This window comes from Anabas testudineus, chromosome 23, assembly GCF_900324465.2.
Source record: "Anabas testudineus chromosome 23, fAnaTes1.2, whole genome shotgun sequence".
In the NCBI taxonomy this organism is placed as follows: domain Eukaryota; kingdom Metazoa; phylum Chordata; class Actinopteri; order Anabantiformes; family Anabantidae; genus Anabas; species Anabas testudineus.
The window spans coordinates 7,423,431-7,442,355 of record NC_046631.1 but is presented as its reverse complement, the minus strand read 5'-3'; the positions used below and the strand labels follow the sequence as shown (position 1 = coordinate 7,442,355).

Here is an 18,925-nt window from a genome sequence, read left to right as displayed (position 1 = left end):
AAAACTTACAGAGTGGAATGTAAAGAGGTTAATGGACAAACAGCCACTGTATATCCTCATTCTTACAGTCTGTAATGTGTGTTGGTGGAAACATCTGTCACAGATGAACCAATGCTTCATTTGCCTTATCAGCAGCTCATTCATTTAATGAGTGAATGAACAGATAGAGGGACAGAGGAAGAAAAAAAGAGGATAAAGGTACAAAAAAGTAGGACAGATGTTTGGTTATGAAAGCTTCCCCTCATGCCATTAAGTACAGTGAGAGCCCTGTGTATGACACAGAGACCATCACGTGACCTCTTACAGCATACCGAATATCTGTGTGTGTGTGTGTGTGTGTGTACATATTTCTAGAAACATACAATTTCTGAGTGTATATCTGTAGAGTGTATGAATGCATGCACAGTACTTACATGGCAGTATATCTTTATATCTGTTCTTCTTGACATTCTCCTCCCTCTCTCCTACATTGGTGGGGTAGATCTTCTCTGTTCGGTATTTGGTTGATAACCTTCGTAACCGCTGGAATAAACAAAACAAGAGAAAGAAAATATTTAGTACATAGTAGAAAATTATAAGGCTATTACTTTCCTATATGGTTTTTAGATATGAATTAACCTGCAAGCAGAGGAAAAAGCAACATGTTTCACCCCCATTATGCATCTCTTGATGTATCTCTTTCCAGGATACATATCAGATAAATGACAACAAAACAAGGTCAACTTGTGATACAAGTTAGACACTGTCTTTATCATACCTAGGAATTAACAGAAAGTTTCCAAGAGCAGCAGTAATACAACAGTTTGCACTAAAAAAAGACATTAAACAACTGCCTTATCTGGCTTTTTATCTTTCACACTATCAGACACAGACACATTGGTATGCAGTGTATATATAATATATCCTGTTCCGCTTTGCATGTAATGTGGTCAAATCTAATAGTGGCTAATAACAAAATATGCATTTAGTGAGAACAATTACAAAATCCCCTGTCTGACGGCAGGCCAAAGCTCAGCGTTAGCCCAGAATAGAAGTTATTTAGAAGCTGGACAAAGACACACAAACTTGCTCATCAAGATTTTACAAAAACACTTAAACTTTACACAAGTGCTAAACCTTGCAAAAGAGTCTTTATCGCATTGCAAAAAAAAAAACTTTAAAAAACTTTATCTTAGTACCTCTTGTCAGAATAATCAAATGGACATGTCATCAGGATTTTCTGTCAATGTGTGAATGTTAAAAAAAACATTGAATTTAATTCAAAGTCATATTATTTGATGAAAATGGTTTTAATCTAAAGGCCGAAGGAGTGGTGACATGTCAGCAGTTTTTAGGGAAATACTACTTAAACACCTAAGTCTAACTTATGCAACTTGAAAGTCTGCCAGCTTCATTCTTCAGATTTAAGGGTCTGAATCAAATTAACTAACTAACTTAACTTTGTAAGAATACGTGAATTTTCTTGTGCAACTCTTTTTCAAAAACACAAACTAACTTGACCGAGAGAAACTTAATGGAAACGTTGAAAGGACGAAAACTTGTGGACCATAAAAACCTCCCGCTGCTCAACTCTGATAGTGCTCACATGATAACACTCTCTAGTGCCTTTTCTGATTCTTTCCGTTGGTTAAATCGCTCTCTTCTCTCTTTCTAAGACAGTGAGGAAATTAGGCATTACTCCACTTTTTCCTGCCTCCCTCACTCCCCCCTTTTCTCTCTCTCTCTCTCTCTGACTCTGAGAAAGTCAGCGTGGGCGTTCAGGCTGCTGGAGTCTTGTGTGAAAAATGTTTCCACCTCTCATCTCTCTCTCTCTTCTCACTGGCACTGACTGCAGGCTGTCCTCATGTTACTGTAACATGGACACGCGCTATAGTGTACATCCTCACTTCCCGAGTCTCTCAAGCTTCAGACTTTTCTTTCATTTTTCATTCTTGTCATAAAAACACTCTGTGCCAATGCAGCAACATACAACAGTACACACAGCCACCTTCTTATATTACAAAACAGATCATTCAACACGTGACCTTCCAAAACGCAAAACGTGCCAAATTAAAACTAATTTCAGAAATAACAGGAGTATTAACCCAAAGCAGTTAACATGCTGCTTCCCTTTTTGTTTTCCTTGTTGTTTAAATAATTTAAAATCATCAACTCTTATTCCTAAACAGCTCAAGAAAATTGTAATTGACAGACAACTCCTATGTTGCTGAAAGTTATCTTTTTAATACAGCAGGTTCCTAGACCGAAAGTTGACTGCTGTACTCAGGGACACACACATAAACAGTTTAGACTAGCAGCAAAGAGACACCCTAGAGACATAAGTTTTTCCCATTTCATTTTGCATCAAGCATCTTTGTAAACGACACACATCAGAAACTGAAGGAGCAAAGGATGAAGCAAAAGGAAAAAAAAGGAATTTGAGAGAGAGAGAGGTAATACACAGAAACTGTGGGCGGCCACAAAGCTGTGTGTGCATTCATCTGTGTCTGTGTGTGTGGTAATAGCATTAGAGCTCCTCTGGCCTCATGTGAATTGCATTTCCAACAGAGGTCTGCTTCTGTACTGGGCCAGAGCCCAGGAAGACAGACACACACACACACACACACACACACACACACACACACACACACAAACACACAATGAGCAGGAAAGGCGAGCAGTAGAGATTTGTGATGGCCTGTGACTCCTTCAACCCACAAAACACATTATGTGGAGATAAACATACACAGAACTGTGCCCTGTAATGATGACAAATATTTTCTCTTTGGAGAAAATCTGACTTCTTTTACAGAAAACTGGGTACTTTTAGTTAATCCTTTCATTAAAGCCTATAAATTCTGACACGTTGCACCACATCATAGCCTGCAAACTTCAAAGTTAAGGACTGAAATGATTTCAATTAGATAACAGATGATTTCTCTCGTCTTATAATCAATGTCACAGTTTAATCAGCTGACTTTTCCTACACAACTGTGAAAAGGTAGTTTGAAGTAGTAATGTATGGTGTACAGTATATTGTCTATGATAATATTTTCATTGTTTTGATGACGATGATCAAACAGAAACATGCTCTTGGAGTCCACACATCTTATAGCTTAGGACGGACTACTGCCAATGTAGAATACTAGTACTGTACAGGCATAAACGGTCACTGTACTGCAGGTCAAGCCAGCGTAGCTCCCTAAAAATGCATGATTGAAGTTAAAAATGAAAGAACAAACAGTGCCAAGAGACAAAATACAGACACCACCAGCCTTCAAATCTTCAAAGCTGTTACATTTAATTGCTAGATGCAGATCATTCTCACTTGCATGGAGCTAGTTTGACTTCAAAAAGACAACAACCTGTTTTACCAAATGCAAACAAGTGCGGTGTTGCACACGGACAGAATATAAAGACTATGAAAAGCTTCAGCCCCTCGACAGGATACTCTACAAGTGCGGTGTTGCACACGGACAGAATATAAAGACTATGAAAAGCTTCAGCCCCTCGACAGGACTAAACGAGCCAAAGTACCAGCCCAAAAACACTCTCAGGAAACCTTAGCAGAGCCACGCTGCAAAAAAAAAAAAAAAAAAAAGCCTTACGGCAAGACAAACAACAAATGGCGAGACATAGCAAACACTGTCAGTAATTACATCGCCGAACACATGGTGCCAGTTCAAGTGGTTGAGAGACATGGTTTGAAACTGTTTCTGAATACTTGTAACCCAAAGACACACACTGCCTGGTTGAAAATATTACAGACGAACAATTCTGCCTAAATTGAATAATTCATGTTGCCAAACTCTGGTGCATAAACTGCAGAAAGTTTTACATGTTGCCAATATCATCCACTCATTGCTGCGGATACTTTTTTGGACTAATTATGAAAGAGGCAAGTGCACACACATAGTGTATCAGCTCGCACAAGGTGTGTGGTGAGATATTGGTTTCAGTGTTGGGCAGATATTTAACCGACAGCATTTGGAAAAGTCTTTAATACTCTAACTGCTGTTTACAGTCAAATTCAACCATTTACTGGGCTTACAAATATAAAATCTGGTGGTATTTGTTGCACATTTTAATTACTTAGAATAAAAATACACTTCAAACACACAAAAATTTTATTGGATTCAACTTGTATAATGTGATACAACTTGGATGGAGACCCAGCTACTGTTTTTCTCCACTTTCCATTGTCCCACAAGCAGACTCTGTTTCTAATTACGCTTACTTCCTCTGTTACACACAGACACACGCACAAAAGACACAAACATGGAGGAACGAACACAAAAGCATGTACTTTCACACAAACAACGAGAAGGCCTGGAGGATGCTAAAGAAACAAAGTGGAAAGAGAGAGCCCTTGCCTGCTGCCCTGTAGCATTACAAAACAAAGTGACAAGTGAAGTGTAGTGTAAGGAAAAGGTGGAGACGGAGGAGTGGGAGAGAGGAGAATATGAGAGTTTGGTGATATGAGGAGAAAACAAGTCAAGGTCTTTGTAACTAAGCTAATGGTTCCTTTATTCCGTGTTTCTGTTTCACATGTCCTTTTTTTATTAGCTTCTGTTATAAATAGACGAGGGGCAGCAGAGTAGCACAGCAAAGAAAAGTAAATATCATCTAATAATTTTGTTTTTAAGCAAAAATGCCACATTTTGGAGCTTTTAGCTTGTCAAATATGTGAATAAGCACCATACAGGGGTCAAGATGATGTCTACAAATGTATTGTTTTGTACAGTAAGTAACCTGAAACCCAAAGATATTTAAACAGCTAACTATTACGCACTTCTGCTTTATACGTACCAAAGCCATTTTGTTGTTTGAACTTTCGTTATGCACCATAGCAAGAGAACAAAACATCACAGGAAACTATTCTCTTCACAGGAAAGCGATGTAACGAAAGCTCTACAAAACTCTGAAGGAGTTTTCTATGGTTTTCACACATTTGAAGACAAGAAAGTACTGAAACCACCTACGCTTTACTGTTGTGGTAATGTCAGCAAAAAGTGTGAAGCTGATTACCCTTGCTTAAATCAGCTGATGGACATGATGGGTGTTCATTTCTGCCAATGTTCAACTAGCTCCACCTTTTCAAACAGAAAACAGTCGTATTTTTTGGGTCGTTCTCCACAATTAAAACAAGTTTCAATGTAATGCAACGATCTGTTTAACGCAAAAATGTTTCACAATCACAGAAAATCTTTCTCTTGCTGTTTGTAATCTACCTTTATCTTGCCTTCTGCTTCTATCACCTTTTTACTTCCTATCAGTCAGCATGACTGAGCTGGCCAGTTTCCTGTGAATGCTTGACTTCCAGTGCCACACACACACACACAAACATACACACACACACAGACAGGGCGTTGTCCCTAAAAAGCCCAGTGCCGACTTCACAGAACCCCTTCAGGGTGCGACTAACTCATATGTGCTCATGCTCACATGCACGTTTCTTCACAATAACTTGAGTTGGCCTGAAATGACTTGAGGATGAGGATGCTGGAGCAGTTACTGGGCAGAGAGAGGCAGAAGAAGAGAAAAGAAGCTAATTAGAAAGAGAGTAGAAAGGGAAAGTGATTGAAAGGGGAACAGAGAACCTGGTAGAAACACAAAACTTGCTACCAGGAGTAGGTATAGGTAAAGAGAGAGAGAAAGAGATGTAGTTGTTACTGGGTCTAACCTACTTTCGGTCTCCTGGCTGAATAAGTCAGCATCGCTGTACTTCCCTGGCACACTGAATAATTCACCCAAACGCGCACACACACACAGACAAGAGACACATTATCTTTCTTTAAGTCGGCAGCAAGCACTGATTGGCAGTAAATACGCTCTTCCTGCAGAAGCAGTGGGAAAAGGTTTTTGTGTGTGTGGTCAGGAAGTGGGGGTGTCGAGCGCTAGTGTACTGAGGGTCACCTTCCATGTAGACACACACACAAGCTAAAATAGGTCACCCCTTACAATGCTCTCAGAAAAATCCATTTCCCGCGTTGCGAGCGTTTGGGGAAAAGATGCACTGCTACAGCACAGAGACTAAAAGGGTCGGTGTGGCTGTCGCTCCGCTTCTCTCTGATAATTCAATAAGCTTGATTGGCGTTCTCCCTGCCTTTCCTTCTCCCTATGTGGCATTAGTGTCTCAAATCGGAAGAGGCTGCAAAGTGCAAAGTCTTATTTAGTGATAGAAAACACGTGGCTCCACCAAATGTGTAATTGCGAAAGGAGTGGGTTATGATTATTAAAGGAGTAGTGTGACATTTGGGAAATCATCTGCTTCCTTTTTTGAGTTAGATGAGAAGATTGAAACCACTCCCAAAACACTTAATATGTAGGTGGGGTAAATAAGCTTAGCTTGACATAAATAAGGGAAATCAGTGGACAATGCAGGAAGTTACTGCTGGCAACAACGAAATAATCTAGTAAAATGACAAATTGTTATTTTTATAAATTAAACAACAACTTACAACAGGTAGGCAGTTTTCTAAATGATAGTATGTTAATTCTGTTACTTACTTTTCAGGATTGAAATGTCATATTCTATATATAAATACAATACATTTTTCAGAGAACAGGGCACCATGTCATGTGCCTACTACTGTTGGCTTAATAATCAAGCTGAATCACTAAGGAAGTAACATCAAACCACACCCTGACCACCAGTGTGATTCAGGGGTTCAGGCTGTGTGTGTGTAAGAGAGAAAGAGAGAGAGACCTTTTGAACAGCTAAACATCCTCACAGAGATAACATGCAACAACTAGCATCAGTGTCCAAACTGTAAACACACATACAAACATGCATACCCTTGTGCATTGTTGGGACATTAACACTTACTGGACATTGGCCAAAATAGGTCAGTGGAGCACTGATAGCATGAGTGGACATTAACGCACGCACAAACACACAAACACACACACACACACACACACACACAATCTTTAGCAATTCATTGGCACAAAGCTGACTTGGGTTCCTTTAATTAGCCATCATGCTTCCCTTTCTCTGTTTGTTGCTCTTTCATTTTCTATTCTGAAACTATCTGAATCACCACATGTTATTCTGTTATGCAAGTCACAAGGGCCACAAGGGCTACACTTCAGCATGGGAAACATGGTAACACAAAAAGCAGAACATATCAATTAAGAATAGAGATCTCAATGAGAAGCTAAATTGATTTATTCTTCAAAACTGCTTTAATCCTGGCAATATGTTGCTATTCAGCTTCTAAGACATCATCATTTCTGAATAATTTCATAAGATTTAGTCATTTGGCAGACGCTGTTAACTAAAGCGACTTATAAAGGTACAGTGCAAAGGCAGGGTAAGCGTGAGGAGTCTTGCCTAAAGACCACAGGGCCACAGCTAGGATTCGTATGGGCGGCGATGTTACCACTACTACAATCATACTATCCAACAACTATATGTGACTATGTATTTGTGGCACACTTTTTGTGTGTGTGGTGCATGATATGGTGACACTGACCACAGGAAGCACCTGTGCTAAACTGAAAGCACCTGGTTCAATGACCCATTTAAAACTAACGTCACTACTGTTAGAGCACTTCCTCTGGGACCACAAATGCTAACCATGCATGTACAGTAGACAGTCTACAGTATATTGTAGACACAAAAAAGCACAGAAAACCTAACAAGTGAGTGTGTTTGTGCACTTACAATATCAGAAGACTAAACAGTAGACGGAGGGGGAAAAAGCAATGGGAGGAATGCAGACTGGAAACAGATCCAGGCACTTAAGAAGGGTGAGCATGAGAATATCTGTGACAAGTTCATTTTTGTCCACATTTTCACTCTACGTACATAAAATAATAATAAAAAAATGCTTGCATGTAAAAATAATGTGCATACTGTAACATTTTTCAAATTAAAACATAAAAAGCACTAGAAGTAACACCTTGTGATTGTATAGATATAACAACCAGTCCAGGGGCAGCCTTAATGAGAAAGGGACAGACATGAGGTCACAGTGGCCTTAAATTTGGAAAGGTCAAAGGGTAACCAGTTCATCTTTGAGCCCAAGTGGATGTTTGTGCTAAATTTTCTCAAGGAAGTCCTGAGATTTTGCATTTACGAGGATGTGACGGCCCATACTTCACAGCTGTCACAGGCACAGAATTCAGCTAAAACTGGGCGGAAAAACAACTACAGATTGATATGTTGCTGTTAAAATCGGAATGTTTTCCAATGGTATCATCCAGAAAAAGATTTAAGCAAACATCTGAGTTTGTACTGCTTTGCAAATGAGCAAGCGGAACAGTGTATCACACTGTATGATGACTGAATTTTAACACAGGGGTTCACTCTAGGTGCCAGGCAATCAGAAAAAGGGAAAGGAAACTTGGCAAAAAATGTCTTACCCAATGTGACAGGATAAAAACACTGACAGTATACCAAGCTATCACTCACATAACTTTCACTCAGGTTATGAGATCCTGCAGCTGACCTTCATGTGACACTTCCTGTAAGCTCCTCATTATTAACCATTTGAAACCATAATCAGCCTTTAAAACCAATCAACAAGGACATCATCACCGAAAGCACTGAGAGCCAGGCACACAACGTTGGACATTTGGCATGTTTAGATTTTCAATTAAAATAGTTGACTTCAATGTTATATGTAGTAAACACAGTTTGCCATTTACTGGTATTTACCTGGTAGTAATTTTCCAGTCTGGATCTCCGGCTATAGCAGGAAGCAGATGTGGACAAACTGCATATAATCCAAATCATCTGGGACAGGAGCACATCGTGTGTTCATTATGCACTTAGTGTTTATGTGTATATTCACTGCCCTGTGGGAGAGGGGAACGATGACCCAGTGATCAGTGACCTAAGTGAATCTGAGCTTCACTCAGAGTCAGGAGTTCAAAGTGCGTTCCTATGTATTCTTGTTTGATCCCTGATATTATAGTAATTTCTATGTTTCTGTAATTTCTTCCTTATGGTACGACCTCTGGTGCCTACCACAAGGACACCTCAGCAGGGTAGATGCTCCTGACATCATTAAAGTTCTTCAGTAAAAACCAAAGTGGAAACATTATGTTGCGTCTTTTCTGAGAAACGCCCATCTTCAGGGGCAATAGGCAGGTTTCTGGGTTAAGTCGTAGCTGGGGGTGGGTGAAATTAGAAGTCTGGTTAGAGAAACATGAAGCAAGCTTACTGTGACTGTCACACACACACAAAAAACAGCAGTCGACCCCTGCAGTGCTGTGCAAACACACCAGGCTTCTCGTTTTTTAGCCAGCAATGGGAGACAGCAGAGAAGACAACCCATAACAGCTGTAAACACCTTTAAAAAACTGGTGTATTACTTTAATACTTATATAAATGTACAATCAAAAATTCTAGAGGTTACAAATTTCCTGTCCTGGGATTTGCATCCCAGAGGCCCTCCAGCTCATTTTCAACACAATGACTGACTGATGAGTCTGAAAGCGAGAACCCAGAATACTGTGCATACCAGGGGCGGTGCATTATTTCACCAAAATAGGGCTCACATACTGTGCTCACATTCAATCTGGTTACATGAAAGGAGAAGCATCAGTATTGAATTCATAAAATAAAAACACCACATGCAACACTGACGGTAAAAAGTAAAAGCACGCTGTGATCATTCTTACGCTCAGGGTGTTTCATCAGAAGAACATTTTAAAATCTGTGTTTTCCTTTTATCATGTGCATCGTTTATCTGAACACAACACTTCTCCCCCTCAGTCACAGTTAGTCTAGGGCCACTCTGAATTATTTATGAAATAAGATCTCTAAACACCCAAGTCCACCTTTATCTTTGAATTATTACACACAATGACCTGTGAGTGTGTGTGTGCGCGTTTCAACATCATGTGCTGAGGGTGTGTGCAGACACTTAACGTGCACACATACATACCACAGAGAAAAGAGAAGGGGAAGCCCCCCGGTGACAGTTGAAATTGTTACTACACACAAGCAAAAACCTGCAAGAACACACACAGACAAACACACAAACACACACAGGCATGTTTGGCACTGTCACATCTCATTTTCTTGCCTCCCCTCTGAGTGTTTTATGTCTGCCCGACAAGACACATGTTTAGGAAAAGTGTGTGTTTGCACTTTTTTGCTCTCTTTGATGTCTTGCTTGGGAGGACATACACACACAGAACCACGCTCCTACAACACACTACTGCTACTGTATGTCTAATCACTGTCTTGACCACAGTGTTGAACCCAAAAGCACTTCAACGTGAGTTTAGGCCAGTGCATTTGGAAACAATATCACTGCAGGTGCAATGACACAGGTAACACATCACAGAGCTAGCAGGGCAAACAGATGTGTTTCATTTTGTTTTCAGTCGTGTGGTTCATTTCCTGTCTTTACATCATCCTCCTCATCTTCTCATTTCCAACTCTAAACCACTTTGTTGCTACGTTTCTTAAACCTGTGAAATGTTTTTACACTTCCATAAAGACACATAAAGTGCCTCCTCCTATCTCATATGGAGCCCACGATATGTAGGCATCTGTTCATATGCAGACGTCTGTTCGTGTGCCACATGAGGGCACTTGGCATATGAACAGACACCAAACTGTAGTGTGCTTAAAGACATTTGTTCTCAGCTTCGTGTTCGACAACAACTTACATTTGGCATAAGTTAAATTTCACATCTTGTGCAATGCTACTTTTACATTGCCAGGTTCTGAACGGCCACTGCTGCTGGGGCCTTATATGCATAAAATGCATGTGTAAAAACACATGAGGCACGTTGGCTGAACGTTTTTTTTTCTTTTCTAACAGCATGTTTCTTTCATGCTGCAGGGAGGCCTCATAGCTACAGAGGGTTTCCCATAACACACAGGTCACAAGCTCAAAGCCTGCAGGTTGTATGTCTATCAGCAGCTGTGAGTTCAATCACCCTAGCCTTGAGCTAAGCACTGCACTCCTACCTCTAGTGATTATAAAGATTAATTGATATATTTAATATATATGAATATGTAATAAAACAGGTGGCTGCATAAAAGAACAGTGTCTCCATACCAGAGAAAGTGGAGTCTTCAGTTGCTTAAAAGTCAGTGTCAGATGCAGACACTTTCTCTGCCCACAGGAAGTGACACATCAATAGTGAAGTGCAAAATACATGTCTGAAAGACGGCAGGCAGTGAGCGCTCTGTCCATACAATGTTGAAATTAGCTTTACAAAGGCTGATTTGTGAGTCAGCATTATAACTTTAATAGATAGATAGATAACATTAATCAACAACTGAACTGTTGCAATCAGGATTCACTCAGAGCAGTAAAACCAAACCAAAAGGAACCTCTCTACTGTTACTCGTATATTTAAGTCCTTGATCAGGTTTAACAATTGATACATGTTAAATGATAATACATGAAAGTAGACTGAATTTGTTTACATCAGATCATGTTTCTGTGACTCTTCCCTCTCTTTTTACTGCTTTATTTTACTTTTCAGATGACTACTGACAGCCAGCTACTGAGTCATTATCAACTTTTTGCCAAATGTTTCATCTTGTCCTAAAATTTCTTCTCTCGATGTGTCTCTGTAACTGGCTATTTGTTGAAAAAACTCTCTCTCTCTCTTACATAAGTGCACTAATAGCTGGTTTAGAAAGTCGTGGGTGGACAGATCCAGTTGATAACCACCCTTGTGAAACAAGTAAGATTGCTATTGTTTGGTTTTACAGCACCACTGACTGCACAGATGCCCCACTTTTTGCAGAACCTGCGTCACGAGACAGACTCTAAGACTTAACAGTATATATTTTGCCCTTCAATCCATTTGTATGCCCTTGGATTAAACTATAATTATCAGACTAGATTGTTCAAGATGATGACCTGTGCCTTCTATTGACATGCCCCATAGTGTCACTGCTGAAGCTTGTTGCTGGTGTCCATGCAAAGTCATTTGGTTCAGCTTTAAAATGCACTATGTCATATACTCACTAGAAAAATACAAAAGAAGAAATTATAGGCACCCACTGGCTATCGGTTCGAGGGACTATAGCAGCATGTAATCTAACTCTTTGATTACCAAAGACCCGGGATTGTGCACTTCATGGGAGGCCCCCGATGTGCCTGCACCCTATGCACAAGTTTGTGCCATGTAATTGGATCAGTTGTTGACATTTCTCCATATGATTGCCATTAACTAAATTTCCTGTGACAATTCAGATAGCCACAAATGTTTATAGTGGGGTTAAACATCTTCTGAAGCAGACAATATGACATTTCGCACATTTGGGTGCCAGGCGGAAAAACTTCAAGTGCTCGAGTTCCCTCAAACAGCTGAAAAAAAGAGTACTGAACAAAGCGTATAATCTCTGACTTGTTGCCCTACAGAGCACTGTAATTAGGTCTATAAAACACATTCTATATATAAACAACAATAGGCAGTTAAAGTGGGTGTTATGTCAGGGTGCTCTGGTGACTCAGTGCGCAGACGAGCACACCCCGTGCGCTTGTGGTATTGTGAGTTTGACTCCAGCAATTGGAAGCTTCACATAAGGCCTGAAATCGTTTTGATGGACCAGTAGCAACCATCTGAAGCACTTACTTATATGTTGCCTGAGGCTGACGCATCCTAATTGTGTTTGCTACACTGGCACCAGGCCCACCTGCGCTCAATCAGAGCAGTTTTCTTATCTACATGCTGGTGTGTCTGCTAAATAATTTAGATCAAACTCACCAACCACAGGCCCCTGATGTTGCCAGGTGAGAGCAAATGTAGCTTCAAGCCCCATTTACATAAACACCATAAACTTGACATTCACCAAGGCTGTATGTTGGAAAATAACTTAATTACACCAAATAAGCAGATTAAGGCACATGCCAGGCTCAAAGATTTCGTTTATATGAGCTGTTTGATAGTCACATTACTGTCTGGAAGGATGTGGGATAGCCTAAAGGTTAAAAGTAAATATGTTTTGCTGCAGAAACAAATGAACGTATTATACTACAATAAAAAATAATTTAGACGGAAACTGAACAGACAGCACTGAGAGATTTAGGAATTATGCATGACAACCAGTCTGTGGTGTCCTGTAAGTTTTGTGGCTACAAAGGCTGTAGGGATGTTTTGTAGGGTAAATATGTAAAGGACACTCTTATCTACCTCAACAACAAGCTTTACAAGTTTTAACACTGCATTGTGTCTCCTATGGTTCCTGTGAATGTACAACAGAAGAGCACTGTGGCTGCAGCAGATCAATTGACAGGTCATGGATATGTGTAACATTACAGATGATAAATATAATGCTGTTACAGGAATTACCTACATTTATCTAATCAACTACACATTATTATAGAATTTTAGGTTAAAAGCAACCACCAGCCAATACAAATGTCCACAGGCTAAGAATATTTATAAAGGTGATATTATACTCAATATTCATTTTAATTAAATGGCTGTAGCGCACAATGTTAAGTAAAAGTTAAAGTGAACCTCTGATCACATGCATTATGAAATGAATGGCCTGTAAGGAAGCCAACAGCAGACAAGTCCCAGCTCCTGTAGCTTGTCTCCCTCATCCATAAAGCACTTCCTCAGTGGCTTTAACACCACAACGCCCGTGCTAGTCCGGTTTTAGCGCAACATCCGCTACCCCCTGATTTCGGAAACATGCTTAAAGAACAGGCAGTGTCATTAGTTTGACACATCGTTCTACATATTTCAGAGTTTGTTATGTACCTAACTGAACGTCAGCGAGTGCAGCTTTTATCCAAAGTGTGCCCAACGGTTGATAAAGCTCCAGTTTAAAGCTAGGACAAAATGTTATGAAATGGGCCCAGAAAGAATGTTGCAAGCTCCAGCAAGCAGCTTGCATGAAGTAGAGAAGTAAGGAGAAGGGTGTGTGTTTGCAACTGTTACCAAAAGGGGAAAAAGTTAACTGTTCTGACGTCTCCTTCCTAAATAATCAAAGAGCAGCACAAAAAGGCAAATCAAACCACTTCATTTCCCTCACACTTAACATATCATAGGTAAATTCAAGCCTAGTCAGCTAACTGGCCTGTTATCTAAACCTTTCAGTGGATTTACTAATAGTTAATTTAACATAAACTGCTGCAAACACAAGTCATAAAAGTGTATGTGCTCTCCAGTTAGTAGATTTCCTAATCAAAGTCATTAAACTAAAATGACCACAGATGTTATTATGGAAGTGCCATTCCTGATGTGGCTATTTCAGCTATTTCACAAGCCTGGCAGAAGTCCTATTTTGAGTCCAGCGTTGCAACACAATAACACCAAGTGATGTAGTAAAGGCAAACTTATGACTGGGGGGCCAGTAGTCATCATAAAGCAAGCAAAATGTGTTATTTGAATATGATAGTTAGAATAAATCCCTATTTCTCCTCTCTAAGGACCATTTCTACATGCATGAAAAAATGATGAGATTATAAACTATACTTTAGGGTGATATATTATTAATAATTGCTCTAGGATCCTGAATAATTGCGCTGTAATGTAACAATCAGACATGGTTAACAGACTAATAGCCACAGTAACACAGCACTGAAGCCCAGTCAGTTCCCTCCGAGCTAAGCTATCCAAACAATGCCATGTAAAGAAATCAGCCCAAGGCTGGAAAACGTGTCTTGTTTTCTTGTTTTCTGTCTTGATTTCACAGAAACAGGAGCCGGTGGTGTGTCTGTGGCTGGGGAGACAATGCTAGGCCGCCATGTACAGCCTGGAAATGGGAGGAAAAGGAAGAGGGCAGTGTGGCCGCCCCTGCTTCACCTCCTGGGGGATGCAGGGAACCAGGAGACGGGGAGGAGGGGGGTTGGATATGGAGGTTCGGCATGGAGGAAATGATTAAAAGATAGAGGTGTAGTTGAGGCTAAAAGAGGCTAAGTGTTGGTAATTTTGACCCACCATAAAGTCGTTGCTGAAGTTGTCCTCTCCCCTCTCATCGCCCCCCTCGCTCATGGCCTTCACCCCCTGGATAAACTTTCTCAGGATGCCGGCTTGGTCCATCTTCAGGTCCTCTGCTAACGTATCCCGTTGTCCTGTCCTTTAAAAACACAAGCCACCCCCCGGAGTAGCAAGGGAGCACAACACGTAAAAATAAAACAAACAAAACAAAAAAAAAAAAAGGACACAAGGGGAATAAATAAAAATAAATAAGCTTCACGGATCCTCCCAGGGAGTCATCGTCGGTTCACACAACACCTTTTTCTATCATCGCCCCATGTTGTTTCTCCCTTTCCTTCTTTCTTCTGGAGTGTTTTCACAACGACACCGGTTTGTCCAAAAGAAAGGCGGCGGCGGCGGCGGTGTGTGTCCTGCTAACAAGTTGAAACTCGTGGCCTAACATGAACCGCAAAGAACTGTGTCTGTAAGTTAAGGAAAAATAAAGAAAAAAGGACAAAAAACCCCCTGCCCTGGTCAGTCTATCCACCCCTCCCTGTCTACCTCGGTTGCCACATTCACACACTGCTGCTCGTTATTCGCTACTGGGGAACATCCGGACTGGGCAAAGCCAACGGCGACAACTGCCCGCCTCTTCCAGGATGTAGCGCCCCGCGATTGGGCATGCGTCACCAGGAATTAAAATATCATTGGCTGAAGCGAATGTAGCTCCAGCCCAAACTCAGCGCTGATTGGATTGGTTGCGTGTCTGTCATAGCTACGTGCTTCGCTGTTAAGGCAAGAGAAATGCATAGAAAACAGATTTAGACACGATTTTACATTTATATTTATACTTACAAATAAAGTCCAAAGCAAGCAAATAAATAAGCCTCTATATGTCTATATAAGTGCTCTAGAAAGAGCTGTTTTAGTTTCTTGGGGCAATAAGTGAAATATATTATATTATTATACATATGTTTTAAGTGCAGAGAAAGATGTAAGATGTTTGATGGTGTTTGAAGCTGATTATTGTGTTTAAAAAGCTGTTTTCAAATGTATCTTTGTCTTAAAATGTTAATGATGACTTTTCAAACACAATTTTAATCTTGCTGTTGAAACGCCCTAATACGTTTTAAAAGCAAACATCTGAAGATAAAATTAACTGTGAAATGTGATTGTCATTATTTGTTTAAAATGTTTTGTAGATTTTACAATATTTGTCTTGATTATCATTACTGTATTTTTGAAGATGCATACAATTTAATGGGTTTGCATTAACTTTTCTGTATAGTTTTAATCATATTGCATTCAATTTTGTCACACTATGATTCGACAGGACTGTAAATTCTAATTTGTTTCTAAATAATCTCATAAGAAGTTGCCCAGAAAGAATAATATAATTTCAGCTATAATGGTAAATTTACATCTGTGTTATTATATTAAGCTAACACCTCCTTATTTACTTTTATTTAGGAGATAGCGTTAGTTGACCGTTAAATGTATCCAGGAATACGTTTGCAACAATAAATAAAAAAGTAATAAACATTCCCTGGGGTTTAAACTAACCTATTCCTTTAAAGTCATCAAAAAAATCTACTTAAAATTTTATATTACGACTGTGTTGATATAGAACAGTTCTTATTCAATACAAGCTGCAGCAAATTACCATATAACAGATTTCTATTTAGGTCTGTGCGTGTTCTATACTGATAATACTTTATTACATCTCTTGTCTTTTATTTTTCTGCAATATCCACTGTTAAATGTGACAATGGGAGCTCTGCTCAAGTAAGATAGATGGTGTCGTGATTATTTCCTGACCTCTACAGTAAATTATTTTATACAGGTTAATCTTCTCACTCATCTAAATAAGAGCGAAATGCTCAGATAATCCTGTCATCCCACCACACGACCGTTACTGGACTTAAATCTAGAGCACGCACACTTAGATAGATAGATGATGCGTGTGTGTGTTTAGGTAATGGGCTCTGAGTGTTTCACAATGACAATGCAAATTGAGTGACAGACACGGGTCGCGTGTGTTACTTTGCCACTGTGGTATTAAAACTCACAGCAGTATTTAGGGTTAAAGCAGAAGCAGCAGCCTGGTGTTTTAGCCGTATACAGTAGTAAAAAAAGTACCATGTGTACTTACAGCAAGGGTTAGAAGCAGCGGTAACAGGTTACAATTAAACAGACTTACATAATTATATTAAGATATGTTAATTTTAATTTTAATTTAATGTAGCCGAGAAGCTGAAGAGAACGAAAGGGCAATGATGAAGAAGAACAAAGATAGTAAATGGTAAATTCTTCTAATGAACATACACACAGAAAGACGGGGAATCGAGTCATTTTGTTTTCCTTTAGTTCTACCAGGGACAACAAACAAACTAGTCTATTCAGGCTGAGAGGGGACGCTGTCGCTGAGCCAACAAGCTCTCTACACACACAGACTGCTTTTTGTTGCTCTTCTCTTTAAGTTTATTTGCTTGTTATCCCACTCTCTCTCTCTCTCTCTCTCTCTCACTCTCTCACTCTGTGTTTCATTCAGTTTTCAGTAACATGTGGCACACAGTTCATTTCCATGTGTGATCAAATATTCTGCAGCCTCTGTCTCTTTCAGCTTATAGCTTCCTCACTGGCTCAAAGGAATGCAACGTTTAAATGAACAAGATAAAGAGAAATACCAGGGTGAACATCTTTGTTGCCTTTGTATCTCTCAGCCTTTTTAAAACTCAGCCCACTAACCCCGTCTGCTTTGATATGAACAGGTGTGGTTTCACCTTTGAGCTCTTATTCTGGCGCAGACACCGTACAGTCTACTAATTCCCTATTGAATGGCATGTACAGTTGTTGGTGTACATGAAGCCTCAATGTTACACGTTTTCTTATCCTTATCATAACTGATTGATTATTTTGTATTTTTACATTTATTATTAGTGTGTTTTTGGTTATCTGTGGTATTAAAATCTTGCTGTGTCCATGTAGAGAACTGTGGGACTGAATTATTTTTACATGTACTTGTTTCTTTCTTTTGTCTGTAATTCATTGAAACCAGGTCAAGCTGAACAAACAAATGAGTACGGAGCATGTGTGTGTGTGCGTGTGTGTGTGTGCGTGTGTGTGTGTGTGTGTGTGTGTGTGTGTGTGTGTGTGTGTTGTGTGGGGAAGTTTTATGAGGAATAATATTTTAAGAGAGACCTTGTGGCCTTCTCTGTGCAGCTTCCTTTTCTCAGCGCTGGCTCTGGTTGCTCTGTTTTGTATCTGACCCTGACCTCTGACCTCTCTGTGGAGAAGCGGTGGAGTCAGCTGACCATGAATAACACAGCAGGGATCAATTACGTATCATATTAATATTATTATTCCCAGTTCCTTCCTCAACCACTATCCTCTCCTGGTTATTTGTCACCCTCTCACGTCGTCCCTCTCCAACCCCCCGTCTTCTGTCCTCCCCTTCTTATCTGCTCTCGCTCCGTCTTTCCATCCATATCTCCCCCTTTTAGACACTTTCTTTTCTTTTTCTATCTCTCTTTCTGGAATGTGCTGTTCAGGAGCAGCTGAGTGGAGGAATGTTGCTGTAACAAGCCTGTACACAACCCCTAGGCAGGGAGGCTCCCTGCACACACACACACACACACACACACACACACATCAATATCGCTGTCTTCATGATGTTTGTTCTTTGATTTTCTTCCTCACTGCAAAACAATAATCTTCCTACTTCTGCTTTTTCACACATGTGCCTGAGTGTGACGCTGCATGTTAGAGAACACAAGATGAGGATACTGTACATGGCCACACACACACACACACACACACACACACACACACACACACACACACACACACGCAGAGAGAGAGTGAGATAGAGAGGGTAAGAACTTGAGCCTGCCTGTTGGAGTAATGAAGTAGGGGGAAAATGTCTGCCCTCAGGACAGGAATGACTCAGTGGCATGTTGCACAACTATGCCATGCCCCCCTCTGTAATGTGCTTTAAAAATCAGTGATACACAGAGTCTGTCAATTAAAAAAAAAAAGGTCTGCTTAAAAAAGTGGAGAAGAATAACAACACATTAACATCCTGTCGTAC

General features: G+C 40.1%; 1 protein-coding gene across 5 annotated transcripts in view; it reads right to left on the bottom strand.

Moving 5' to 3' along the window:
- The window catches only part of ptpn12 (protein tyrosine phosphatase non-receptor type 12), a 38,993-nt gene extending 23,543 nt beyond the window's left edge, over positions 1–15,450 (bottom strand). For 3 of the 5 annotated variants that reach the window (XM_026362956.1, XM_026362954.1, XM_026362959.1), the window contains exons 1-2: positions 14,857–15,450; positions 414–522 (exon numbers count right to left, since the gene is read on the bottom strand). In XM_026362956.1, the coding sequence (XP_026218741.1) occupies positions 414–522; positions 14,857–14,958 (211 nt within the window). In that variant the 5' untranslated portion in view covers positions 14,959–15,450. The remainder of the gene's footprint in view (positions 1–413; positions 523–14,856) is intronic. The other 2 variants (XM_026362955.1, XM_026362957.1) reach the window with 2 other exon arrangements.
- Positions 15,451–18,925: the final 3,475 nt, after the last annotated feature.